Source organism: Conger conger, chromosome 15 (genome assembly GCF_963514075.1).
Source record: "Conger conger chromosome 15, fConCon1.1, whole genome shotgun sequence".
Taxonomy (NCBI): Eukaryota; Metazoa; Chordata; class Actinopteri; order Anguilliformes; family Congridae; genus Conger; species Conger conger.
In genome coordinates this window covers 21,700,591-21,728,045 of record NC_083774.1, presented here as the reverse complement: position 1 = coordinate 21,728,045, position 27,455 = coordinate 21,700,591, and the positions used below count along the sequence as shown (strand labels likewise).

Here is a 27,455-nt window from a genome sequence, read left to right as displayed (position 1 = left end):
AATGACACGGGCATTATTACAGGTCCTGACAGGTTCTTTAGTAAGCTCTGAAAGGCAGTCGGAACTGTTTGCCATCACTGCACTCGATTCATCTTCAAAATTATTTAATGCGGATGAAAAATAGTAAAAGCAAAAAATTAAAGTAAAAATTGTAGAGACACACAGGGAGACAACATATGTTAAACTTTTAATAAGAAAGAAATAAAGACATACAGATGATGCGGTGTGCTGAAAATGCTAGGGATGTCAGCGGGACGGAGGGACACGGAAGGGAGGCTCATTTATCCTTGTCTTTCTGCTCCTTCTCTTTCTTGTCCTTCTCCGCTTTGGCCTCCTCGGCTTCGTGCTTCTTAATCAGCTCCTCCACCTCCTTCTGTTTCAGCACCTTAATCCGGGTCTTTCCGTTCTCTCTGGTCAGCGTGGCGATTTCCACTGGGTCAGCCAAAACAACACGCAAGCCGTCAGTCACAGCACACGGCTCACGGCAGGGTACAGGGTCTGAGAACGGGCTTTGTCTCCACCACGAAGGACATCATCGCACTGAAGCTGCCTGGGCTTCAGTGCTACAGTGTCGTTCACATGGGCTTTGATAATTATTACTACAATTATTATTGATCTGGGCTTGTTGTGTACAATGTCGGAAAGCCCAGGTGCTCGTATTTGAAATTGCCCTTTTAGGAATACCCGCTGCCTTCTCAGCTCCACTGATGTCAAGGCAAAGAACATCTTTAGAATTGTATAAATGTGCTAAGCCATGCGTTCAGTGGCATACGGTCATTCATGTGTCCAGTAAGGCACATTTTCACAAGAAACCCGACCATCTGTTCATAACTAACTAAGGGCCTGCCGCAGCACAAAGACACTTCCGCGCCTCGGACCTCACCTTTCTCAGCAGACAGCTTGCTCACATCCATGGTCTTGTTCAGCACTTTGACGGCCAGGGCCAGGGCGGATGACAGCGTCATCTCCCCCTCTTTGAAGTCCTGCTTCAGCATGGACACAGCTGCCTGAGGGCAGAGACACACAGCATCTTATAGCCAGCGTGCACACACTGCTTCACCCACTCAATTCATATGAAAATGTTACACTAATTTATGCACACAAAGCCTTTGATCTTGTGCATCTGCATCATGCAACTGTCCTTTGATAAAACAGGCTCTCTACAGTATATAGACAGGCCGAACTTTCAGGCTGGCAAAAATAGCCACATGTAAATCACGAGATATCAATACTCCATATTGTGCAGCTCTCTTGGGCTCAGACACCGTTTTCCTAAAATTGTACTTAAAACAGTCATCCATAGACAGTGAGGTTATTAATAGCACAACAGTGTCCTCTGGTGCTCAAGCCTGGTATTACTTTTATTTTCCAATTGCAACACCAGATATTATGCAAGACTTCCATCTTTGATGAGTCCTTGCTATCCAAGTTGCGAATTCCTGTTTCTTTATTTACCAGCCTTAATTAGGAATTGATACATGCTTCATAACTGGAGCGATACATTTCTTACAATAGTACATTTCTAAAGATGAACATTTGCAGCCACAATAAATAAAATCACTTTACTAGTGGAGAGGGAACAAAATAAAATTTAGTTTGAATACAGGTCTTGGTCATTGATCCTGCAGTTTGTGGCGTAATCGATTGTGGAAACTCACAAAATATTTTTATATATAATATAAAAAATATTTTGTGAGTTTCCACAATCGATTATGCACAATCACAAACTGCAGGATCAATGACCAAGACCTGTATTCAAACTAAATAGCTTTACCGATGGCTGAACTCAAAACAATGTCTCTGAAGGAAAAGAGGAAAGGACACTTGAAAGGCACTTCAGACTCACAGCACTGTTGTTGCCAATGCAGGTGGCCTTCCAGCCGCCATAGTTCCCACTGGGGTCACTCTGGTACAGCTGAAAGCCGTAGTGCTTGTCCCAGCCCATGTAGAGCAGAGACACTCCGAAAGGCCTCTTCCCTGCACACACAGTCATTCACATTAAGGGGGACCGCAAACAGAATCCATTTCATAAATATGCAGAAGTACCGTCTCGAACAATAGCGGCCCGGTGGACAAGTGCATAAAAGAAGGGGTGATCAGCTCAGCTTCTTAGTAATGCTATCCCTGGAAAATAACAGTAACACTAGACTAGTCCTGACCCCTGGCTAATTGAGGATCATTAGGTACTGCTTCACACCCCTGTGAACTCAGTGAAGGAAATACCTGGATGCATGAGATGTTCAAACTGAGATGGGGTGCTACATATACAAAAACAGTTTCAACAGTCTAGGCCTAGGGAAGTAAGTAAGTACATGCATTGTATTTAAAGCAGTTTTAAAATGTATCCAGCAGCCATATCATCATGCACCCAGCTCCTGCCACATGGCTGAAGCTAAGCAGGTGTGGACTTGGTTAGCACTTGTATGGGAGACCTCCTGGGAAAACTAAGTTGCTGCTGGATGTAGCGTTGGTGGGCCAGTAGGGGGGCGATCTTCCCTCTGGTCAATATCCCCAATGCCCCAATGCAATGATGGGGACACTGCTGTAGGAGGCGCCATCTTTCAGGTGAGATGTTAAACTGAAGCTCTGACTCACTGTGGTCATTAAAGATCCCATGACACTCTTCACAAAGAGCCAGTGTCCTGGGCAAATTCCTAAACCTGGCATCACTGTAAAGCATTTTGAGAGTCTAATGTAGAAAAGCGCTATATAAATCTAATCATCCATCTAAAAACCATAGCTGCACCAAAGTGCTGTACAAAATATATGCTCGTGAAATATATACATATGTGCAAACAAGAAAAACTGGTTTAAAATGGATGGAGATGGAGGGGCAGACTTGATGTTTAGTGGCAAGCGGTTCCACAGCCTCGGTCAAACGGTTAATACTGTATATAAGCATCCTTAATCTCTGTCCCTCTCCAGCTGAGACATTAATGAGTCTCAGTAATATAAAAGATGTTTCCATACAGCGAGCAATGTGTAGGCCAAATGTTGTTTTTAACCACAAGGGTAAAGTCATGCAGGATATGCAGTACTCAATGCAGTAATTCAAATTTGCCGAACAAGCACCTTGCTTTGCATTTTATGACATGATGGAATAGGAATATTTTGACACGCAGTTACAATGAGTTGCTTGATGGTACATAATGCAAATCAAAATGACCCAACTGAAAACTGTTCTATTGTTCTATTGTTGTACCAACAATAACAGAGTCATTGAAAATGTTTGTCTGTTGAAGCTCTCTTTAAATGACAAATCATTATGATTATTTTAAATATTAAGTCAAATTATTTCTTTGCTGTACCTCCAAACTGTGTGTAGGCCTGCTTGATGTCACACAGTGCAGTCACCAGCTGCTCGCACGGGATTGGCTCCTGGTACTGGAGCAAGTACCTGTGTGAGACAATAACATGCAGTTTCATTAAGTCTTATAGTGCATTTTAAATCTTAAACTCACACAAATCAGAACCATCAACAGTCCCCTGAGCAAGCCATTTCAGCTTCTTCCCTCTTAGCTTGTATTTTCTCCCAATCTGGAAGGCAGGATGACAACAGGCCTGTCTTAACAATGCAAAACCCTGTGTTCAATGCAGGAAAGCTCAGACAAACACGGCTGCAGGAGTTCAGCTCTCTTTTCTTTTCACTTTGCAGTTCACCAACTTGAGTTACGTTCAGTCAAATGCAAAAGTATTGGGACAGTTCTGTCTAATTTGCTTGTTTTTTCCTCTGCACTAATCCATTTTGAGTCAGGTCCCCCGCTTTCAAGTCAGCATTAGTTTTGGGACAAATCACCGTCAGCGGCTTCAAACTTCAGAGGATTACAATACTACTAATTTCTAAATGGAAAGCAGTGAATATCAGGGCATGGGTCATATACTTTGGAAATGTTTGTAGAATCTACTGTATAAGCCAGAAAACTGCAGACAAGGGCCAGAGAACGACATGCAAGCAAGCAATTGTAGAGGAAATAAAAGACAAAATCAATTGGGAGCAGAATGTTTGTATATTCCAAAGTCAGCTGTATGGAATGTCCTTAAGAGACTAACTGGAGGACTCAGCAATCACCAGCACTCAGGCTGTCTGCAGAAGTCATGAGAAAGTGATGACATGGTGACTGTAAGAGCTGAGAAAAAAAAAACCCTCAATTGTCAGCTTGAGTAATTGCTAATGACCTCCATATATTGTGGTGAAGATATCTCAGGACACTACACAGAAGACAGGAAAATTACAGTTACACTTACAATACACAAAATTACACTTCGTCTTATCAGCACCAAGAATATAAAGTCAAAATTAGGATCTGCAATTTAAATAAATGAATAAATAAATAAATAAATAAATAAATAAATAGAAGGATGAGGCCTGATGAGTTCTGGAAACAAGTCTTCAGGACAAAGATAAACCTTTTCCAGAGTGACAGAAAGATGAAAGTGGAGGAAGAGGCACTACTCTGGACTCATTCTGCATCAGTCAAACAGACAGGGCCTATATGGCAGAATCTGGCACTGCTTCAATGCTCTTTATTGATTATGTAACCAGTAATGACAGCTTAAAACAAACTGGCAGCAAGATAGCAAAAGAGCCAAATGATGTCCGTAATTTGCAGACTTGCCGTCATCAAATATCTGCAGCAGAAAATTGACCATTAAATTGAAATTGACTTGAAATAGGGAACTTGGTAATATGGCATGGTTGTAATATAGTTCAATAGTCAAACAAATGTCATTCTGTGTTGGATCTGCACTGTTGCTCTGGAGAAGAGCATCTGCTAAATGCCTTGTAATGTAATGTAAATTCAGAATTTTGGTCTGCCATTGTGTGATCTGAAATGCAAACATGAAAATAAGAAGAAAAACAACCAATTTGCCATGATTTTCCCAATACTTATGCATCTACCTGTATGTGCCTACAGGACTGCTGGCCACAGTTGGCACAGGCATGGTAACAAATCAATACAGATGATGGAGCGAGCCATTAACTGTGCACCAATGCCATAGCAGGATACGCCACCCAACACCTCTCTGATCTTTTGTCGAATTGCACCGGTTCCACTACCAACACTAGAACCTCAGTGATAAGCCCTTCATCAAGCAGAACCTTATCCCAGTGCACATATAGAGAATTTGTTGGCATGTTCTGAGTTCTGATATTTTCTCATCAGTGTCGTCTTATTATGACATTTAAAAGGGTGTGGTCAAATGCAGTCACAGGCCAAGGTGTATTCTTTCATTGTCAAGTTCATGCGATCGAGCATAAAGGTAAAACTGTACACAAAGGACATTATGTGATCAAATCGACTGTATTACTTAGTACTTTATTTAGAATACCACCCCCCCACACACACACACCGGATTAGGGCATGACTAGGGTAGGACATTACGTCTCACAGAGTTCAGTTTCTGAAAGAGCTAGTTTGTGCAGCATCACCATCAGTATTACTCAGGATTACCCTTGGTATATTAAATAACTCAAGTAAAATATATCGCCATCAGGGACAAGATTTCTCTGACAACTATCATGAATCAACATCAGATAATAATCAGTGGAGAAAACTCAAAACATAATACAGTGATAGACTTATTTCATATTAGAACTAATACGATTTATAAGAGTCATGTCATGATGAGTCCGAATCATCAAAACAATCAAGAAAACTATGAAAGCCAAATAAATGATGATGTAAGCAGAGCAATCTAGATGACCGTGGTAAATTTGTGCATTCTCTGTAGTGTCTGAGCAGTGTGCTAGCTTACCTCTGTGCGATTAGCCTGAGCTCATTGGTCAACACGTTGGCGTCTGACGTTATTCCTGCCACACTGCAGGCCATGTCCCTGCAACACAACAACCCCAACACTGGATTAAACAGTTCTGCCACAGGGCTGTCTGAAGATTATGTCAGCCCAACGGGGCAATGTAGTGTTGAGGTATAAGTACAGTGGGGGGGGGGGGGGGGGGGGTTTGTAAGTGGGTTATGCTGCTGGTCTCAACTGAACAGCAGACAGAAATTGGTGCTCACTCGTTCAGCTTGTAGATCTTCTCGGAGAAGAAGACTTCATCAAGCAGCTTGTGAATGTTCCGCCTTTCCGCTGCCAGCAACACCCCGTCATTGGCCAGAATCCCTAAGCACGTCCCAGCGTGACCAATGGCCTCCATGGCATATTCCACCTGATACAGACGACCTGTTGATTGTAAAGAACAAGTTCCCCAGGTAAATGAGAATGTCCCCCATACCTTCAAATAGAAACATCTTTCCACTCGTCTGTGTAAATGACCAATTATAATGCGCTAACAATACTATATTTGTTAACACAGTATAACGTCTTAAACATTATTTTCCCTCCAATATTACTTTGTGTGCATTTGACTACCTGCTATCATTTCAGGCTGTCATTATTAATAATAATAATAATAATAATAGTCCAATTTAGCACCGTGTAAGATGTGTGCCCTCGATGCTGCTGGCGAGTTCCAGAAAAGATCCTGATAACGACTGTTACGGTCAGTGAATTTACTGGCCACGTGCCTGGTTGTTCTGAGGCTGACCGTATACATATTATAGACTAGACGTTTAATATAACATAGCTACAAGGGAAAGCAACTACTTGCCTTCTGGTGAGAAGATGGTCGTTCGGGAATCATATCTGCGAGACTGGAATGGATAAAAGGTATTAGTAATTAAACACTTCTGCAACACTGTATTATAAGGTGCTGTACATAGCAACTGCCTCAACTTTCTCGCAATAATGCTTCACGGTATAACCTTTGCGGAGATTATTTACTGCCCAAGATGACTGGCAAACAACATTTTGTTGAAAATCAAAGGCATACTAACCATGATTAAAACGACCTCTCAAAACAGCAAATCTGGAAAGAAAAATAAACAAAAGGTTACATCGTTCACCCAGCAAGCAATCAAATGTGGGGATTTATACATATATAAAAAAACATCTACACAGTTAGATGTAACAACCGCAACCGGAAAACAGACTAAAACCTAAAACTGGAAAATATTCTAGGCTAGTTAAAATGGCTAGTTTAGCTGAAACGTCGATCAAAACCGAAAGTACACTTACGAGAACATTTACCCAGGTACTTTTAAGAATAACATTTACGTCGTTACACACAATTATTCACTATAATAATAAAATTAAAGTGAGATATGGGTAGCCTAAAATTAAAACAATACACTTGGTCAGTATCAACTGTGTAGCTAGCTAGTTAATTCATGATCTGGCTAGCTAACCTCATTGTATGGGCAAGCATGAAGCAGCAACTTTTGCGAGCAAGCTGTACAATTCATGTAGGCCAGACGCTTCCATAATGTCAATTTAGGCAGAAATACATTATTTCCCATTGACATACGCAACACCAGATTACACGCTATTTTTATCCATTAATGAAATGCTATTTCTGTGTGAATTATAGCTAAATAATTGTTTTATCTTACCTAGAAAATTAGCTAACGTTACCCCCCTTTCGATTCCCGTCTTGTCAGAGCGTAAATGAACTAACGTCAAACCCAACCGAGAAAGAGAGCTCCCTACAAAATACTGTACTAAATCTTGAATGCCGCCCACTAGGGGCAAGGATGATAAATTACAAAAACATTGCAAATCGAAAGCTAAATACTGAAGCGAAACATACCACTGAGTTTACTCTAATTAGCGATAAATGTAATTTATACAGAGGCTCTATTCGTTGGTATGTGCTTCTATGACCATCAATACCATATCGGGTGGCCTCAAGTAAAAAGAAATAAAAGATAGAACTGAATGGCCAGAAACCCTGGCATTCAGTTCAGATTTCTGGCAGCTTATTCCACATGAGCCAATGATGTGACTATTTTCTGAAAAATGTAAAAGTGTCTAACCAAAGATAAATCCAGACAGAAGTGCTGTCCAAATATTAACTATAATAAAGCAATGAAACTATTCTGTCAGGCTATATAACTGCCTGCTGCAATATGGTTTCGAAACTATGTCAACATATAAATGCAAACATTTTTTGTTTGCATTTACTGTTTAATTTCAGAGGAAGGGACAAATGACATTGTGGGGGGAAAAAACATCTGGTAAACACATGGTAAACAAATAAATATGTACATTTCTAAGCCTGGAATAAACTTTACATTCCAGCCAGGCCTCTCCACTGGAGCCTCAGGGCCTCTGGTTGTTCCCCCACTGGAATCAATTTCCCATGGAGGTTAGGATGCAGAATCACTGGCCATCTTCCAATGCAGACTGTAAATCTTCCGATGCAGAAGTAAACATTAGGCTTTTCTTATTCACACCCTTATTCCCAACACTCCTTTCTTATGTAGGATTGTTAGAGCGCAATTCATAATTTTATATGAATGTTAGCTGTAGAAGCAGGATTTGTATTGAGTTAAATTTATGTCATGCTTTATTGATGGTGCACTCACATCTGAGAATTTTAAATTGGTTTGGCACTCTTCTTCACAAGTCAATCGATTCCCTTTATTCTTTCTTTGAAATAGCCGTGGATATGCACATCTGTGAAATGAATGGAACGGTGTTCTTTACATTAGTAAAATACAATGCCAGTGCATGCAACTTCAAAAAATCAGTGAAAATGTAGAAATATTTTAAAACTTTTATTTCATATTTCATGTGAGTTTAAGGTTACTTAGCAGACAAGTGTTGTTAAAAAACAGCTTACAAAGCAAGATGTATGTAATAAAAGCATTTATTTTTAAAGAAGTAAATGGGGTGATTTTCCACCATGGTGTTGGTACCGAGAAGTACTAAATCATTGTAGTCAGCTGATGTTTTTTGGAATGTTTTAGGAGGAGTTGAGATAAGAACAGTGCATAAAATGAGTGTAAAACTGACATTCAAGGTTCGATTCTGTCGACTTTGAAGTTTGTCGTTTCCTAGCCACGACATTTTGGACAAGCCCCCAACTAGATGGGCACATGATCCACATACGTGTGAGTCATGGTGTTCACTCCCACCACCTCATCGAGGCGGCACCCAACTTCTGGTGACATCCCCTCCCGTATGGCTTTGCGGAAGAGGGTAGTCATTATAGGATCTGTCTGTACGTCTCCAGCCTCCACCTGCGCAACTGCGTGTGGATGTATGTTGCCGGTGGTTCATCGTCTTTTAAAGGCGGTCCCGTTAAGGTCGTGATGTCTGGTCGTGCGGGATACAGGGCTCGCAGAGCAGTCCAAATGGCCCCATGCACATTATCAAATGGCCCACCGTCTACTGCTGGAGTTTGTGCCTGGTTTCTGACAAAGCCAGCCCGCTCAAATATATCCAGCATTGTTTCCATCCCCACAACCTTTCCCAGGAGAGCCTTCAGGTCCCCTACAGCCAAGATCCGGCCCGTCGTCTCCTCCTCCAGCACCCTGATCCAGTGGCTCGCTCCATTCTGTAACTCAGGGAGATTTGTTATTACATTTTGCATATCCTGGGTGGACCAGGGAATGTATCGGGGTGCACCTTCCCTAATTAATAATGGTGCTACAACTTTGGAGGTTTCATCATTACTGCCATACCATTTGGGTTTATTTCTTATTCTTTATCTCGCCCACCTATGTCTCCCAGTACCCATGCTGACTTGGCCTCCTCCCGTGGTCCTCCTCCTCCATGCTCTTCTGTTTCTTGGTCGCTACTACTTGCCTCCCTGCCACTTCCCTCACTTTTTTCTACTCGGAGGAACTCCTCCTCTTCCTCGTTACATTCTGATCGAGGGATTTGTCTTTTATTTGCAGTGCTTTTTACTGAACTCGATTTATACTCGTCCCGGGTCTCTGTTTCCTTGGTACTTTTTGGCTCTGCCCTCTCCAACGGTTCCTAACCCCTCCACCTCTTCGTATTCTTCCCTTAGGCCTGTTATCCTCCGTTCCATCTCCTCCTTTTTCTCCTCGAGACGTTCTTCCTCTCCCTCATGTTCTACCCACCCGCTTATTTCAACCTGCCCTTTCACTACTGGACATACCGTCATTGCAAGTGGCGCTTCAGATATTACTGGGCATATTGGATACAAGCCCCTCTCCTTTACCTCTGCATGTCCCGGCGACTGCGGGGCATACGGAGGAGGAGTCATCATTTCGATGTGATCTCTACCCACCCCTATACCCTTTCCTAGGGAAAAGGACCTGAACCACCCTAGGATCGCTTTTCCTGTTCCCGTTTTTGTTTTCTTATTTGTGTTTTGTCTTCTGATCTATAATTTCTATTGCTCCTCCCATCTGGTCGCATATTTCTCTATCAAATGTACCACCTTTAGGCCATTTTGTCACCATTCTCTTAGTCCTTTTTGTCCATTCATCTGAGATAGAAACTATCTCCTGTTTACATTTAGGATATACTCCCGCGATTATCTCAATACTTTTATTATCTATATTATTATATTTTTAACCTTTATTTTCTGCCGGGGCCTGTATTTTCTCCCGTTTATTCATTATACACATTTCGCGTTTCTTAACTTAATTTAGTTTATTGTTTTTCACCCTTCTCTTTTATGGTTGTACACATACATTAATAATTAATAATTAATTTTTACCTCTGTTGCCTCAATACAACGTTATATCCGCTCAAGCACAAGCATCTAAGCATCAGCACAGCTTAACAGTATTTTTCTTACCAACAATTTTTCTCTTAAATCACACCTTAGAGGACAGTGTTTACCCAACATGCTTTTTCCAGAGCTCTTGCAGGCTGCCCTTCTTGGGTTTCTCTCCTCCCAAGTCTCTGGCACCTCTACAACATCAACAGCTTAAACCATCAGCAGCAACAATATACCTTCAGTCAACAGTAACAATGTACCTTCAGACTTAATTTTTCAATATTAGTTCTGCTTCAACAAATACTTTTCAACACAATTTATGACGTCACACCACACTCAATTCACTCACGGTTCACTGCGCACGTTTTCTGGACAGCTTGCCGCCTTCTTCAATTTTCGGTGTTAGTTGCCGGGTTAGTTATACGAGAGGATTTCGCTTCCGGCGTCAGGGAGAGGAGGTCAGAGGGGACAGTGCCCCAATCCGAAACAAGTATTTAAATGCTCTCATCTTTTGTTTAGCTGCGCAGTTTTTAAGGGGCTAGTACCCTCTGCCTCCGTCTCCAGGCGCCGGGAGCTTCAGCAATCCCTTTTTCGTATCCCGGACGAGCCCCCAAAATGTCATGGCTAGGAAACGACAGAATTCAAAGTCCAGTCTCCAGTTTGAAGAAAAATAACTTCATGAGGGAAAAGATACCACGGCAGTAAGCTCTTCAGAAAAATCTGACTTTATTGGTACAAGTGCACAAAGCTGGTTCAATTCTGTAGAATCGAACCTCGAATATCAGTTTTACACCCATTTTATGCACTTTTTCAACTCCTAAAAACATCAACTGACTTGGCTGCTCTACAATGATTTTGTACTCCTCGGTACCAACACCATGGTGGAAAATCACCCCATTTACTTAAAAAAAATAAAAATGCTTTTGTTACATTGAACAGGCATACAAGACATCTTGCTTTGTAAGCCGTTTTTTTTAAAAAAGGAACCATTAAAATAGGAATTATGCAAAACACGGTGCAATTTTGTACTTTCCAATACATGGTGCTTTTTGGTACTTTCCACAGTATATAAATCATTTTATTCAACTCAAGTTACACACGGGTCACTTATGCACTTCTAACACAAACTTATCAGCAGTGAATCATTGAAAATATACAGACATACTAAACATTTGATTAAAATTATCCTCTTAGTGAGTAAATGTAGTTCTTTAGCCTGGTGCATTATTTGCTCTCATTTCGACAGTTGACACTGTGGTTTCTTGCGTTTTCATAAGCTCAGCTGTAATTAATGTTCTAGGTTCATTTGATTTGATAACGAGCAGCGTACATGTGATATATTGATTACAGTTTGAGTCTGATTTTGACTGGCGATTGATTATCATGATTAGGAGGGAGATCTCTTGTTCTGTGAATTTTCCCTACAGTATCTGGAAAAACGATTGGCTATTCAATTTGTTTATAAAACATTGTTTGGTATCAGCAGAAATTCCAGATTATAGATTATAGAGAGTAGAGTATAGAGATGATCAATTTATTGCACACAAAAAGGTGAAAAGGTGCTTGACCGAGTGAGGTACTTGGCTCCTGCTGCTTTTGTTCCGTCTGCTCCAGTCATTGTGACAAAGGTCCTCTCCCCCTTTCCAAGGAGTACCACTCAAAATGTCTTGTTGAAATTTTTACATTTCAATTATTTTATTTTTGAATGGCCCAGATAGTTTTCATGTTTGATGAAGGTTTGTTTAGATGAATAGGTTTTTGATGACCTGCCAGCTTTACCTGGAAGGTATAAAGCATTTGGTGGTTTGTGGTCTAAAGCAAGAGAATAATACACAGTAAGTAACTCCAATGTAGCGCGTACTGTGACAGTATGCCTCCAGAGGTCGTACGTGTGTAGATTATCCAGTTAGTCTTCAAAAGAATGTTTGGCTGCATGTTAATTTGGAACCATTTCCTCTGGTGTATGCAAACTGAGACCGCTGGGCTAAAGGAAATACATTATACTGACAACATAAACATATATTTATGCTCATAATTGTGAATAAATACTACAAAATGAATAATTGGTCACTGTACAAGCCACTTGCATGTCCTCAATTCATTTCATAACCATTAAAAATGCATTGCCTTGATTCCACTGCTATTTAAAGAAAACACAGTTGTATCTTTTAATTCTTTATGAAAAAAGTATTTACAATATGAGCAATAATTGTTACAGAATTCCACACTTCTCATAATACATTTTTTCCTTTGTGATGAATGGACGGTTGGCTTGTGCTATATATGCTCTCACATTGCATATCCTCAGATTCCAAATTGTAAAAACATTTTATGCCAAAACAAAGCACTGCGCAATACATAAAGCACCACCGTACAACCTACAGGTTCTAGACTGATATCCGTTTGTCGACCCTCAGTCCACTTGGGAACTGTGTTTAAATGCACAGTTGCAAAGAGCAGCCATCCGCTACACTTTAAAGGCAGTGCTGTGCTGACATACAGCAGTAGAACAAACATGCTAGGCAGTCGATCACTGAAAAACCGGGAGCGTCATTTCATGTAGTCTTGAGCTGCTGACATTCAACCAACCACAGCCTGCCAAACACACAAACACAGCTGCGATGGTGACAATTCGCACTTCCATCCTGTGCCACACTGACCAAAAACATAAATGGAAAGGGTAAAAACAAAATCACACGTGAAGCACTTTGCAACAGGTGCCTTGAGACGATGTGCAGAAGAAAATGTATCAAAACATACCGCCTCAAAGTAAACAGAAATCACCAATTTTCATCTCATGAGTTCAGGACAAAAGATGTTCACACTCCCGATGCATACCTGCAGCACGTGTTACTTCATATCATTAAATGATTATGGTTATGGAGGTCTTGCTTTGGCAGTTGAATGCGACAAAGACTTAATCAGTCGAGTTGAAAAGAGGTTGATGATGGGGGGGGGGGTTATATGGCAAAGCCTGAGGTACAGATTGCAGTTATATAGTCAGTATTATTTGTGAAAGTCAGTCTTTACCCCAGTTCCTGTACATAGCTGCGGTTTGACATACTCCGTATCCGTAAACTGCTTCATCAAGGAAATTAACACCTTAAATTGTTTTACCACTACAGAGCACCAAAGTAATAATATTACATTAACAATAACCAACTTGTTCTTTATTTACCCATTATGTGTGGCCTTTTTCACATCACATTAAACGGCACATATGACTTCTGACAGTGAACATATTAAATCTCAAACCACATTCAGCTAAATACTAAACGGAAAACAAGAGTGGTTATTGTTAATATTATATTTAACAGAATTACTAGGTATGTATTAGAGAGCTGTTCAGACATGGAGTGAACAATTAAGCACCATGCGTCCAAGTTTGTCTTAGGTTTGTAATAAAAACATGGAGCTTACAAACGGTCTGTAGAAGCACCGGGGTTGGGGTGGCGGGGCAAGACAGCGTGCCAACAACAGCTCACCTCAGCAGCTAAGTTAAGAGACAGTAAATCTCTCATGGAAAGAAATTAAATTAAGGTCAACGTGTACTGTACAGACAGCAACAAAAACAGAACATATTGTTTTCACATTAGCCAACATACTGTAAAAAGGACACCAGACGTTTTTTTTTTTTTTCATTAAGTGCAAGAAAAGAGGCATCTGTGGAAACAAGCCATCTGAACATAAATGGGGAAATTCAGCATAGACAGGGCAAAGCTGGGTGAGGCCGAGGATAAGGAGGACAATGAGGATGACACGTGGACTGTGGCGTTTGTGTGCAACACGACACCCAAATACCGTCACCTGCCTGTATAGTATGGTGGCACTGGCACCCGGCAGTCAGGTCAGACCACACTCTGCAGGACACGGTCTATAGAGCTTATTGAAGCCTGAGGAATGTTCGACTAGGGATTTGGAGTAGAGGTCAGTGAAGGACTAACATTAGCTGGTCATCCTAATCACTAGCAGAACAAACTCAAAGCTGGACCTTTAACAGCAGAAACCCTGTACCATTGTAGACAAATGACTCCAGTAACTCACACGCATGTAACTGATCCATCTACTGGTTTGTCAGTGCATAGGCGCAATGCATTGTATAAATGTTCTCTCTCCATATTAAGGGCTATAGATGGTGTGCACAGAACTGCCAGAGCACATTCAGCCGTGACGACGAACAGCCAACTGCCACCGCGGCATACTCCCTCTGATCACACGGGCTGGACTTGTTGCCATGGCGAGGAGAAGAGAGGGTGTTATGGGACTCCAGCGCGCTCAGTCAGGAGTCGGGGAGGGAAGGCCTTGGACACCTCAAGACCGTCGAGTCAATGTTCGCGCGACGAATCTCAGAATCCCGCCGTGCCGAAAGAACACAATGTCCATCTCGCTTTCAAACAGGGTAATCACTTTGAAGGCCTTTCCAGAACTAGCCTATAACAAAAAGGAGAAATGAGAAAGTTGATCATTAAACTTACTTGGAGAGCTCTGGTTGCATGTGGACAGCTCTTTGGCTGAATCTGTGGTGAGACTGATTTGGATGACCTACCCTGACGGTCAGCTCTTGTCGTGGGGACAGATCTTCTGGGAAGCTCACAGAGAACTTCTCCTTCCCACTGAGCTCCAGTGAGTCGGCGCTCTCCCCCGGCAGGAACTGCAGGGGTGCGATGCCCATGCCCACCAGGTGGTTTCTGTGAATCTTCTCAAAGCTCTCAGCAATCACAGCCCTCACACCCTGCAGGACACAGGACAGGAGGCAGAGTGACTGCCCTGCAGAACCAAGCCCACCCAACTGTCAAGTCCAACTGTCAAGTCCAACTGTCAAGTCCAACTGTCAAGTCCAACTGTCAAGTCCAACTGTCAAGTCCCACAGAGCGAGACCAGGTGCAAACAGACTGAGCCAGTGATGGGTATAAAGAACAGAGAGGTGAGGAACATTACCAGCAGGTAAGGTCCTTTAGCAGCCCAGTCACGCGAGTTTCCAGAGCCATACTTCTTCCCTGCCAGGATGACCAGGGGGATGCCCTCCCTCTGGTATCGCTCGGCTGCCTCGAACACATCCAGCTATAACACAGTAAATACTCATTCATCTACGATGTCTAGCAGGAAGGTAGCATAAGGTAATCTTGCATTCATTCTGCAGTCCCATCTGCATGGTCACTCACGGTCTGGCCCGATGGGATGTGTACGGTCTTGGGCCCGGTCTTGCTAATAAAGCGGTTCTGGAGCTTGATGCTGGCGAACGTCCCTCGTGTCATCACTGCGTCGTTTCCCCTCCGGGCTCCATAGGAGTTGAACTCACGAGGCGTGAGGCTGAAAGAGCGGTTAAGCATTCAGCTGAAAGAACTGCATGCGGTGTGTGCATGCGGTACGATAACGTGTGCCTGGCCCCATGACAAAAACGGCTAAGGCTACGACCTTAAAATCTAATGCAAGAATTGGAATGGGTTCAAACTGTTTTGAAGGGTGGCTGACAAATACATTGTGTGCTGGCTCTACATTTGTACTTCATATCCCACAATTTACCATCTGTGAAAGTTCAGAATGCAGCTGGAGCAGGTGCGGGTGAGGTTCGGGAGTTCTTACCGCTTGCTCTGGAGGTACTTGGCAGCAGGGCTAACACGGGCTATACTCCCAGCAGGGGAGATGTGATCAGTCGTCACCGCGTCTCCCAGGAATAGCAAGGCGTGGGCATTATCTATTGACTGGGAGGCAGATGGCTCTTTTGTCTGTAAGCATGAGAAGAGCCTTTGATCAGCTCGACAATTCAATTACAAGTGTTGATTTCTCCCTGCTGAAAAGGATTCAGGATGGAAGGGATCCCTTAATGAAACTCAACACAAACCCTTTTAAGTCACCTGCATGTTGAAGTGTTCATACTATTGGCATTAATGAAACTTCAGCTCAAATGGCATTAATCCAACAGGAGGCACTGACAGTTCAGGAGAAAAGGAGAAGCTTTACTCACAAGTTTATTAAAGAAAGAAGGACACCGGATGTATGTGGATTTGGGGTCCCAAGGGAACAGCTCTGACTCTGGGGCTTCCAGATTGTTCCACAACTTGTTCCCATTCTGAAAACAGGAAGAAAACAGTCAGAACACTAGTGCAACACTAACCTCCTCGGGGGTTTCCAGACAAGGCCATGCAACGCACCTCCATTTTGTGCCTGAGGTCTTTGAACATGGAGGTGATGACGCAGTGGCGCTCTGTGTGCTGGACCTCCTCTCTGCTGGGCCACACCTCTCGCAGGTACACCTCCTTACCCTCCGAATTCACACCTGGGTCAATGTACACACTCTGAGATTAGACGAGTGGAGGGTCCTTCCAACACTGAACCATACACTCTTTCAACAGCAGGGTCAGTATCCCAAAACCAGAGGACGTCTGACACGTACCCAAGGGCTCTGTCTCAAAGTCGATGTCTACGGTGCCGGCGATGGCGTAGGCCACCACCAAGGGCGGGGAGGCCAGGTAGTTGGCACGCACACAGTCGCACAAGCGCCCCTCAAAGTGCCTGTTCCCAGACAAAACTCCACACACAACCAAGTCTCCCTGCCAAGACAACAGAGCACAGGGGTGAGAGCCCGTCACAGTGACTGAAACCATGAAACCAAACAAAAACTAACGAAACCTAATGAATGTAACGTGTCTATACATTCAAATGAGCTGAAAGAACACAGAAAAAAATGAAAACTTGGTTTCAGAAATTCAAATACATAATGTAAATTACATTATCATATTTGAAATACCTGTTTAATGGCATCAACAACAGGGTCCGGTAAGGGAGCAGTGTTCCCTACACAGGTGGCACATCCGTAGCCAATCACCTCAAACCTGAATCATCAGTCAAACAAAAAGCACATCAGAATAAGACTGAGCACTGCAGGCTGCAAGAGACTCACACACAGTACCACACACAGTGAAGAGTGACAGCTTGGAGCCTGTGGCAGAAGGAACGGGTCTGGTGTGTGGGTGAGGTGTTAAACGGAGGCAGGTGCAGTACACACCCGAGCTGACTGAGGGAAGGCAGCACACCGCTGGCACTGAGGTAATGCGTCACCATGCCGCTCCCTGGAGCCAGGCTGGTTCTGATGTAGGGCTGTACCGCCAAGCCAGCCGCTACCGCCTTCTTCGCCAGTAGACCTTGTCAATGCAAACCGCACAGGCAGCCAGTCAAAACCTGCCTCCTCTTTCACAACCTTACTGAAACCAGTTCAGGGACATTTACTACGGTTACTACTGTAATACGCATGTTATACAGTAACTGTTAGTGTTGGAAACTGTTCATGTCAACAGTTATTACTAGCTCTGCGTGTCTCACCTGCAGCCAGCATGACGGAGGGGTTGCAGTTGTTTGTGCAGCTGATGACGGCCGCGATGACTACGGAGCCGTGTGCCAGCCTGTACTCCTGCCCCTCGTGGACGAAAGGCATCAGCGTAGCCTGCTTCGCCGCAGGGACATGGAACCCTTTGAAGCCGACCTGAGAAGCAAAAGCGAGAAATAAAACCCCTGAACTGAAGACAGCTTTATGGTTTGGAAAGCTTTAATGGCTCTGAACCAACCTGCCATCTACAAAAATGCAGTGACACAGGATGTGCAGCTTCCCGAAAACCACATCTGCCTTCTGGTTGCCCTTTACAGCTCAACATGAATACACGGTGTACAAATATTTCAAATTATTTAAATCTTTACATGAATGTAGCGCTACTGAACTCCACGTCCTGCAGGCCCCAGGGTCCTAACGTGCGCTACACCACCTGATTTCACAAATTATTTCAGCTGTTTGGTTCAGGTAAAAAGCTCATTAGTGAAAACGGGCGAAGCAAATGCCTGCAGACCCTGCGGCCCGCAGGTCGTGGAGTTGAGTAGCGCTGCATTAATGTACGATGCCTACTATTGTCTAATCTTCCCTGGAACTGTTGGACACAAATAACAAAGGACCTGCTAAACAGAAATTTGTGGTGGCTGCTAAATTGTTCAGTGTAGGACCTGTGAGCGGCTACCATGCTAGCACACTTCCACCAAACTCACTGAAATGATGTGCATCAGGACTTTACAATGAAGCTCTCCCGCTTTTCCCTGTCTACGTACAGCAAGTACGAGTGTACCTTCTCATTCAGGCAGGACAGGAAGTCCGTCTTCATGCTGCAGACAGCCACCCGGTCCTGGGGCCTCTTAGGGCCACTGACGTGGGGAACGATGGAGCCCAGGTTGATTTCTATTACCTGGAGTCAAACCAGACACCATATTCCAGCTTCAATTCTTCATTCTCAACCACTTTATGGACTACTCATTTACCCTTACAATACACATGGCATTCTGATCAACTGTCAATTCGGACCAACAGCAATGCACAAAAACAGCAACAACAGCAACAACACAGTACATTATAAGTTCAATAAAATTTCAGAGCACCAATAACCATTGTATAGTTATCATGAAAACAGACGGAAGCAGTGAGATGAAAAAGCAAGCTTTACCTCTGAATACTGTGGATCTTCCGATGGGTCCTCATATGTTCTAAACAGTTTCACAGCCTTGAGATACCTCTCCAATAATTCAAGTTTCTCCTCACTAAAGTCTAGGGGGGGAAACAAAACAGCAAAATGCTATTTTTCTTGAGATAATAATGACTCTACTACCATTTGTCTAAGACATGTTATGGTAATTAATATGCTGAGGATGACTCATCAGTACTGTAAATGTCACACAAGTTCTACCTTATCAAAGTGAAAGTTTCTCTCATCAGCCATTTCTTGACTCACAACACCAACACTGTAAAGATATGCATGCCTTCCTTACTAGTTTGCTTAAAGTGCTTCAGTGTGACATCATCTACAGGGAAGAAGCTGACGGTGGCGTTGTATTCGGGGCACATGTTGGCGATGGTGGTTCTGTCCGGGGCTGACAGCTGGGGAACGCCGGGTCCAAAGAACTCCACAAACTTCCCGGCGATCCCGGCCTGTCGAAGGTGCTGAGGCAGAGCAGACAGGCAGGTTACCCATAAGGCCGTGCGGCTGTGCCACAGACAGAGACCCTGGCCCCTCACAGCTCCAGTACCTTGGTGATCCCCAGGACGATGTCTATGGATGTGGCCAGTGTGCTGATGGAGCCCACCAGCTTGCAGCCCACCACCTGGGGCAGCGTCAGAGAGACGGGCTGGCCCAGCATCACCGCCTCGGATTCGATACCTCCAACCCCTGAGAAGACACATGCTCTCATTATGCATTTACTGGGATTACTAACAGAGTTACTTCAGCTATAAAGAGGACAGAATAGGTTCTGTTGAAGAACAAACTCTTGGTAAATGCATCATTGTTTCTTTGAGAAACTGCATTTGAACACTGCAGAAGGTAATGTGGTGCACGTTTATGGCAAGTTGGTGGCAATGAAAAACTAGGGCAATATGTTTTCACAATATTGCAACCATTGAGCCAGTATTGTAGTTAAGGAGCAGTGATTATAACTCGAGGGTGTGAGCTCAAATCCCTAATGTGCACTCTTAAAGGACCATACCGGTATGTTGGATGTTAAAGCCAATTTACTACACATTGTCTGCTACAGTAACAATCATGCTGGGGTTAAGAAGTGAGTTCAAATTTTGTTAGTAAAACAAAAAAACAAACAAAAAAAAGAAAATTGCAGCAATATGAAACACAAGAAATGTGTAATAAACAGTCGTTAACATCTAAAATGGTCCTTTCAGCAAAGTATTGAGTATTGAGTATTGGGTGATATGTGGAAGGGCTCACCCCAGCCCAGGATTCCCAGGCCGTTGATCATGGTGGTGTGGGAGTCTGTGCCGACCACACTGTCAGGGCAGACGAAGCCATCACGCTCCTGCACCACCTGAGACAGGTACTCCAGGTTCACCTGGTGTATGGCACCAAAGTCCGGGGGAACCACGTTCACATTCTTAAAGGCTTTAGAGCACCACTGTGAGGGAAGGAGAGGCACGGCATGAGGCACTGCAGCAAAATAATCTAAATGCCAAACCAGTGAACTTAACATTGCTAAAGATTAGCACAATAAACTACTGGCAAGCAGCAAATTCTAAATTTTCCACTTGTGTGAGGATTCAACAACATGTGCTAGCAGAAGTCTCACCTTGAAAAACTGAAGCCTCTCTTTGTTTCTTATCATTTCCATTTCTTGATTCTTGAGAGCTGTTTCTGGCCTGTTGTCCAAAAAAAACAAATTTAAAGTTAAATACAGTATGTCGAGGGGGAAGGTAATACTATGAGGGTGGGACTATGTGGTACAGAGTAAGAGAGTGAGACTGTGTGGTACAGTGTGGTACAGAGTGAGACTGTGTGGTACAGAGTAAGAGAGTGGGTCTGTGTGGTACAGAGTAAGAGAGTGAGACTGTGTGGTACAGAGTGAGACTGTGTGGTACAGAGTGAGAGAGTGGGACTGTGTGGTACAGAGTGGGTCTGTGTGGTACAGACTGAGAGAGTGGGTCTGTGTGGTACAGAGTGAGAGAGTGAGACTGTGTGGTACAGAGTGAGAGAGTGGGTCTGTGTGGTACAGAGTGAGAGAGTGGGACTGTGGTACAGAGTGAGAGAGTGGGTCTGTGTGGTACAGAGTGAGACTGTGTGGTACAGAGTGAGAGAGTGGGACTGTGTGGTACAGAGAGAGAACGGGAGGCTGTGAGTGGCGGTCTTGCGTACTCGGAGACGGGCTTGAAGTGGAAGGGGCAGAGGAGAGGCGTGTTCTCGATCTGGACAGGGGCGGTGGGTCTCCCTGAGGTAGCGGGGGCTTCGTTGCAGGCGCCCTTGCTGCAGCCCCTCTGGCCTGCCCCAGCGCACTGGGAGCCTCGGTGCGGAGCTCCTCTGCCAGGGGGGGATTTAATGGGGGTGCTGTGGCCTTCCCCTCCTCCAGGGTTTGGAGCATTCTGAATGGCACTACCACAAGACAACCAAACGCAATGCTTCACACTCAGCAGGCACTAAGCTGAAGGCCTTTATCACACACTTTCCCTGGGATATTTTTAATGGAGACATTGAGATGTGTCCTCCAAATACTGTACCTAGTATTAGCATTAGCATTAGCATAACAGTAAAAATGTTTTGCAGGAAGAGCAGGTTACCATTTACTAAAGTCGATCTGTAGCGAGTGGTCCACGACAAGATCGGTGGGACAGGAAGGGTTGACCAGGTTAGGGTCGACTCCTTGGGAAGCCACAGCGTCTCTCATGGCAGCCAGGTCCACCATGGCAGGGATGCCCCTGTGTCAACAACAGAGATGGGGGACTCAAGTCAGCGACTCAAACTGCAGTCGCATATAGACTCCAGACTCGACCTCATCCACATCCACATCCACATCCACATACAAATGACTGAGACTCGACTCTGACTCATCAATAATGACTTGTGAACAATAAGCGTCTGCCAAATGCAATCTTGAACAATGTCACAACCAGTCATTATTTTTCAATGATTTATATGAAAACTGATCCTTGGTTAAAACGCACCCAACGTGGTTTTACGCACCACAACGTGAGCTTTTCAGTTGAAAACATGTTGTGACCTTTAAAGAATTCAGGCTCATTGAGCCAAACAAAATGATTGCAACCTGCTAAATATGCAGCATTAAAATAAAAGATGCGGGAGCAATCACGTCAATTTTGATCCGACATTTGAAAACTCATACGGAAAGGCCAGTCAGTTTACTACCACAGGAGCTTATGCCACCGCTTTTCGCTGTTGCCTAACGTTAGTTATCTGAACTGTTGTGTTGACGAGGTTCAGACTCAGTATAATGTTTGTGGCACCATTTTGTCAGCATCACAGAAGTGCACAATTTCTTATTTTGTTGACTGTCAAGTTGTTGCGATGTTGGCTTGCATTTCAATTGGTGTATAAATAGCATTGACAAGTTAGCTCGAGAACCATTATCTGGATCTTGATCTGGAGCATGGGGTTGCACTACTCTAAAAACCCTTGCTTATGATGTTTAAGCTTGATATGCAAGCAGGACAGAGAGTAATTTTGAAGGTCCTGTTAGGTGGCGTTATGTAGTAGTTGGGTTGATTGTTATTCCATATGAACTGTATGTACTTTAGCTTGTTTTTAATAAATGTTAGCATTAAAAGCTGTACAACCCAAGTTGTTGGCATTTACTGTAGCACTGTAGTGGTAGTTCATTGATATATTAATAAATTAATGAAATAAGCTGTTTTTTTGTGTGCCCCTGATAATAATGTTTCTTCAGTTGTCACACACGTGATGTCATATGCCAAATGTCATCTCCACTTCTGGTTTCTATATGTTCAACTAGCAAAGCAATTGTGATGAATTTCTATAGTCATACTGTTGTTTAGGCAGCACCGTTCTGGAGACTTGAGACTTGACTGACTCTAGCCCAGAGACTTGAGACTTGAGACTTGACTGAGACTGGCTTTTGATGACTTGTGTACTGTTCAACCGGGCTGGCCAACAACCAACCGAGTCAAGATCCACAGTCAGAGGAACACACATAGAGACCAGCATAATTCACTGTGCTCACTGACCTCTTCTCTGCAGCACAAAATTGACACCACACCGGGAACAATCCGATGGCACAGAACACCAGTGAGCAGTTCCAATTATCCCATGAAATACGAGTAGCCGTGCATTGCTGCCGAAAGCCTGCCAATCAAATCTGCAGCGGTTGGCTGCTCTGGGGTGACAGGAGGGGACTCACGTGAAGTCTTGCAGCAGAACCCGAGCGGGGGAGAAGGGGATTTCTGTGGGGCTCTGCTCCTGCTGCTGCTGCTGCCAGTCCAGGATGCTGTACACGTCCTCCTTCCGCACGTAAAAGCCATCGCACTTTCTGATGGCAGCCTCCAGCAGGACGCGGATGGACAGAGGCAGCGCATCTGTTCACAGGGAACATGATGGGAAACTATCCTCCTACCCGCCCAGGCCACCCTCACATCGCCTTCCCAAGCACGACACCCAGGCAGTTCTAAATGGTGCTGGAGTAGAATTTATGACTTTCCTAATAAGAAGTGGGGTAAGAGAAAATGAAGTCAAGGCACACTGACTTAGAAGTGCAAAAGCACCAGCCTAACGGGGGACAGCCAGTTAGTTGGGCATATTTCACTCTCCATGGAGACCCTGTATTGTCCAGTTCTCATTGAACAATGCAGGATGCATGGTAACAGCAGCTACATGTCAGCATGCATCCGGGCAACTTTACTCACCATATCGTTGGTCGTTAAGCTTCTGTGGACTAAAATACTTTTTATCTCCATATTTTTCACTCTTCAAAGTGTCAATCAAATCGCTGAAAGGGTGCCCTGGGAAAAGAAGGACACATATCCTTGCATTAACACTTCATCTCATTATTTTATTTTATTTTTCACATTCCAAGGTCTAGGTTTGGTACAACGCACGTGTAAAACTGGAGTTTATCTCCCATGCCAGAATTTGACCTTAAAACATAGTTATTTCCGTGCTCTAATATGTTCTGGAATGCCTTTACAGCTTTATTGATAAAGGAAACCTTCAAAATCAGTAACTATTCCGCATTCCTTTTTTTTTTTTATGAACGTATCATGCGACTCACTGGGAGCAAAGTAGCATGCTCCACCTTCTCAACTTTTACAGCAGGCGAAAAAACTGTGTCACCAGAAAGCGTTCACGTTGTGTAACGGTGACCAGGGTCAAGGCTGTCCAAAATGCTTGATCCCTTACACAAGTACAGTTGACAGGCTCTGTGACGCACTATATTTCCACCTCTGAACTATTTTCTCTGTGCTGACCCCACATAGCAGTTCCATTCTTTGAAAAACTGAAAGGGCCAGGTGAAGAGAGAACTGCAGCCACAATGTTCAGATGTATCCACAGAGCTCAGTGAGAGCAGGGGCATATTTCCACAGATTACTCCTGTCAGCTCTTTTTAATCAGCACACTGCAGGCGTCTATTATTCCACTTAATAAAAGAATCCCAGGAATGTATTCTTCTGAGATGGCTTACAGCCTTGAAGAGAACGTTACATTAGCCTACATGTTATTTAGCTGACGCTTTTATACAAAGCGATTTACAGTTGATTAGACTAAGCAGGAGACAATCCCCCTGGAACAATGTGGGGTTAAGGGCCTTGCTCAGGCTCTTATCGTGGCTACACTGGCGATCGAACCACCAACCTTGTGGGTCCCAGTCAGGCACCTTAACAAATAGCTTGGCTAAATCTCCTAAATCTAACGAGAAAACATCCCTGCAGCTAATCTAAAACAATGGTGAACCAGCAGATAATCTGCCATTATGAATACATATATAACATTATGCAATGAAGTTTATGATAATTAGCATAATGATGTAGAGTGATTGCATTATTGTTGTGTGTTGCAAATTAAATGGGGTAGTACAAAGGTATAAAGAAATGCTTGAAATGCATTTCAATCAGAGGCTGCACTTTAAATAAAACTAATTAGGCCTACAAGCTGCTACCTCTGACACAGATATTTATTTTCTCCAGACTACTTTGAACATGTAGCACACAGTATCAAACAGGAGAGCAGGAACAAAGCCAGTAATGTTCACTATAATTTTTGGCCCGTGGGCTACAAGCATGAGTTTGTGTTTAGTGTAAACATATGCGTAAGTAAATCAAACAGATTTTGTGAACTTGGTGGCTGGAAACACCCAAGAACCAACATGAAAAACAAAGGTTAGATTTGTAAACCAGGTTCTCATTAATAAGTGAGTTTCCAATGGATATATTCAAACTACTAAATAATAATAATAGTAACAATAGCTTTACTTCTATAGCACCTTAAAAACATAAAATTCAACTGAAAGTGCTGTGTATATTGTAGTGGAGGCTGACAGTTGAAAGTGCCAAATTATCATCTACATTGCTTCCTGAATACAATATTTGTCTCCACTACCAACCTTAGTTTTTCACTTTTGCATGACATGGGGAAGAAGAGAAAGAAAATGGCTGAAACTGAAACTGGTTTGTTGACTGGAAAGATTACCATCAATAGACTGAAAGTATAGGCTAGTTCCAGTACCAAAGCTGTAATGTTAAAACGTCCTTGTAAAATTGTCTACACTCGCAGGTACTCGCAGCCAGTTTGAGAGAAAAAACCCCTGTGTATGCTTTCATTCCAACCAATCTCTTAATCCATTAGAACAGATTTTAGCAATGCAGGATTGGCTTGTAAGCAACTGTTTTTTCCATTCTCGTTCTTCTTTTTCCACAAATGGGTTAGCATTTTCAGCAATTAGGAGTTCACTGAATTCAGATCCGTCAAGTAAGCATTATGAAAAGGAATACATTTCAAAGAACCCACTTGCTACAACACATGAAGCAAGTTTAAAGATATAAGAGATGGCTGTATCTAATCCATCACACATAAGACATTCAAATTCACAAAAAAATGAATACTGCAGGAACAGAAATTAAAGTTGGAAAGAAAACCAGCATGCAACCCATATTCTGTGTATTGTACAGATCTGGGGGAATTCAAGCTATTCGCTTAAACATTTACTCCTCTCAGTTTTGGGGCCACTTAAATAAGCTGGCTTTCACAGATATCTGGCTAACATCTGATTCAGCGACTATCCACTTCTAAGAGCTCAGTTCGTCAGTATTCAGTCATATTAATCAATATTTTGATACCGGCAATGCATCACTGGTCGTAAAATAATTAAGAGCATTTCCTGCTCGTAATATGTGAGGTTGTATGCGAGTGTTTTGGGAGGGAACTCGTCCTTATCATTCCTAACCACTATGCTGCAGCTCAGTCGACACGGGTAGATAACTTTGGAATTTAACTAGCCACCTAATCTTTAAGTTATGTGCGTGAACATAATTCACCACGGGTATGACACGGACTGGTGCAATGTCGTTTCAAAACAACGTACACACATCACAATTGATTTTTTAAAAAAAAATGTATATTTGAGGTTCTAACTAGACTAGCTGGCTAACGCGTTGGAAAGCTAAATTAATGTTTTCACAGAATAGATTAACGTAGCACTATACACAGAGAGCTTAGTGTTGCTTATGTCAGATTACTTTTAGCTAGGCTAAAGCGCCCAGACTTGTATGTAGTCAATGACAGACACACGGAACCATCTAGATTTAGCTTGTTACACCACCGGCCTCTAAAATCCCTTTCATCTCTGCAAGCTCCGTAGCCACCTAGTTTGCTAACCATATTAGCTAACTCTTAATGCAAGCAAAAGAACGAAACATCCCAAGTGATGAGATTCGAAGTGCCTGAAACACAACGGTCTTGCTTCAAGTTATTCAATATTACGGTTAACTTTAATTGATTTTAATGACAACCAAGCACTGAGTTCAGGGGGTGAAAATCGTAGGCGCTATTTCCGGTTGGTTAACTGGCTAGCTACTAGCATACGGCAAAGAGCAATGTTGTGAAGATGAAAGTGGCACAAATGTCATTGTAGCGAGGTAGCTAGCTACGTTAGCTAAAATAGTCCGATGTATTCCCATAAAATAAAAGAAAACAATACTTCAGAAGAATCATAAAATACTGTAACATTCATATGGCATGCACAATAGTATTCTAAATTGCTGTCAGCTAACTGTTCCATTTTATTTAGCTATCGCTACTATTTAATTTATCTGGACAACTCTTACCTTCTGATGCGGCAACGAGCGCCATGATGGGTTCTGAAATTGACACGATCGCCACTCTCAACCAAGGGAACACCTCCCCATTTGTGGCCCAATCCTTGAACTAGATTGGAACAACATCACCCGCCCACCAAAGATATTAACCCCTCATTGGCTAGCTATTTCATGTCCCCGGATTCTAATATTTCTCATATAGGCAAATTAATGTTAAATACACGCCACACAAAAAATAAGTATAAATAAATAAAATGCAAATTCGCGAGAAAAAATCTAACAGTTTTAGTTTTTATGAGAGCGCGATTTGTTTGCTTATCCGTA

The 27,455-nt window shown here is 43.0% G+C and overlaps 2 protein-coding genes across 2 annotated transcripts; both read right to left on the bottom strand.

The window, feature by feature from the left end:
- Positions 1 to 168: 168 nt before the first annotated feature.
- psma4 (proteasome 20S subunit alpha 4) lies at positions 169 to 7,536 on the bottom strand. The gene is made up of 9 exons (XM_061222645.1): positions 7,452 to 7,536; positions 6,837 to 6,868; positions 6,611 to 6,653; positions 6,021 to 6,183; positions 5,758 to 5,835; positions 3,309 to 3,397; positions 1,847 to 1,977; positions 884 to 1,007; positions 169 to 432 (listed from the first exon to the last, which is right to left on the bottom strand). Exons 2-9 carry the CDS (start codon positions 6,837 to 6,839, stop codon positions 278 to 280), a joined length of 786 nt encoding a protein of 261 aa, XP_061078629.1. The 5' UTR covers positions 6,840 to 6,868; positions 7,452 to 7,536; the 3' UTR covers positions 169 to 277.
- Positions 7,537 to 12,699: 5,163 nt separating this feature from the next.
- ireb2 (iron-responsive element binding protein 2) lies at positions 12,700 to 27,273 on the bottom strand. Its single transcript, XM_061221673.1, has 22 exons — positions 27,141 to 27,273; positions 23,727 to 23,822; positions 23,225 to 23,399; positions 21,630 to 21,767; positions 21,211 to 21,444; positions 20,648 to 20,717; positions 20,293 to 20,476; positions 19,601 to 19,740; positions 19,343 to 19,514; positions 19,021 to 19,121; positions 18,649 to 18,765; positions 17,861 to 18,020; positions 17,547 to 17,682; positions 17,289 to 17,373; positions 16,935 to 17,091; positions 16,693 to 16,817; positions 16,506 to 16,610; positions 16,124 to 16,266; positions 15,703 to 15,850; positions 15,479 to 15,601; positions 15,087 to 15,272; positions 12,700 to 14,971 (listed from the first exon to the last, which is right to left on the bottom strand). The coding sequence occupies exons 1-22, from the start codon at positions 27,163 to 27,165 to the stop codon at positions 14,852 to 14,854; spliced, it is 2,940 nt and encodes a 979-aa protein (XP_061077657.1). The 5' UTR covers positions 27,166 to 27,273; the 3' UTR covers positions 12,700 to 14,851.
- Positions 27,274 to 27,455: the final 182 nt, after the last annotated feature.

Excerpts from the sequence above, each read along its gene's own strand:
- ireb2 (XM_061221673.1), bottom strand. The coding sequence starts at position 27,165 with ATGGCGCTCGTTGCCGCATCAGAAG. Across the intron at positions 16,818-16,934 it reads CTTTGAGACAGAGCCCTTGG|GTGTGAATTCGGAGGGTAAG; the intron begins GTACGTGTCAGA and ends ACATTGACCCAG. Across the intron at positions 15,273-15,478 it reads CTAAAGGACCTTACCTGCTG|GGTGTGAGGGCTGTGATTGC; the intron begins GTAATGTTCCTC and ends TGTGTCCTGCAG.
- psma4 (XM_061222645.1), bottom strand. Across the intron at positions 1,978-3,308 it reads GGCCTACACACAGTTTGGAG|GGAAGAGGCCTTTCGGAGTG; the intron begins GTACAGCAAAGA and ends CTGTGTGTGCAG. Across the intron at positions 1,008-1,846 it reads GCATTGGCAACAACAGTGCT|GCAGCTGTGTCCATGCTGAA; the intron begins GTGAGTCTGAAG and ends CTCTGCCCTCAG.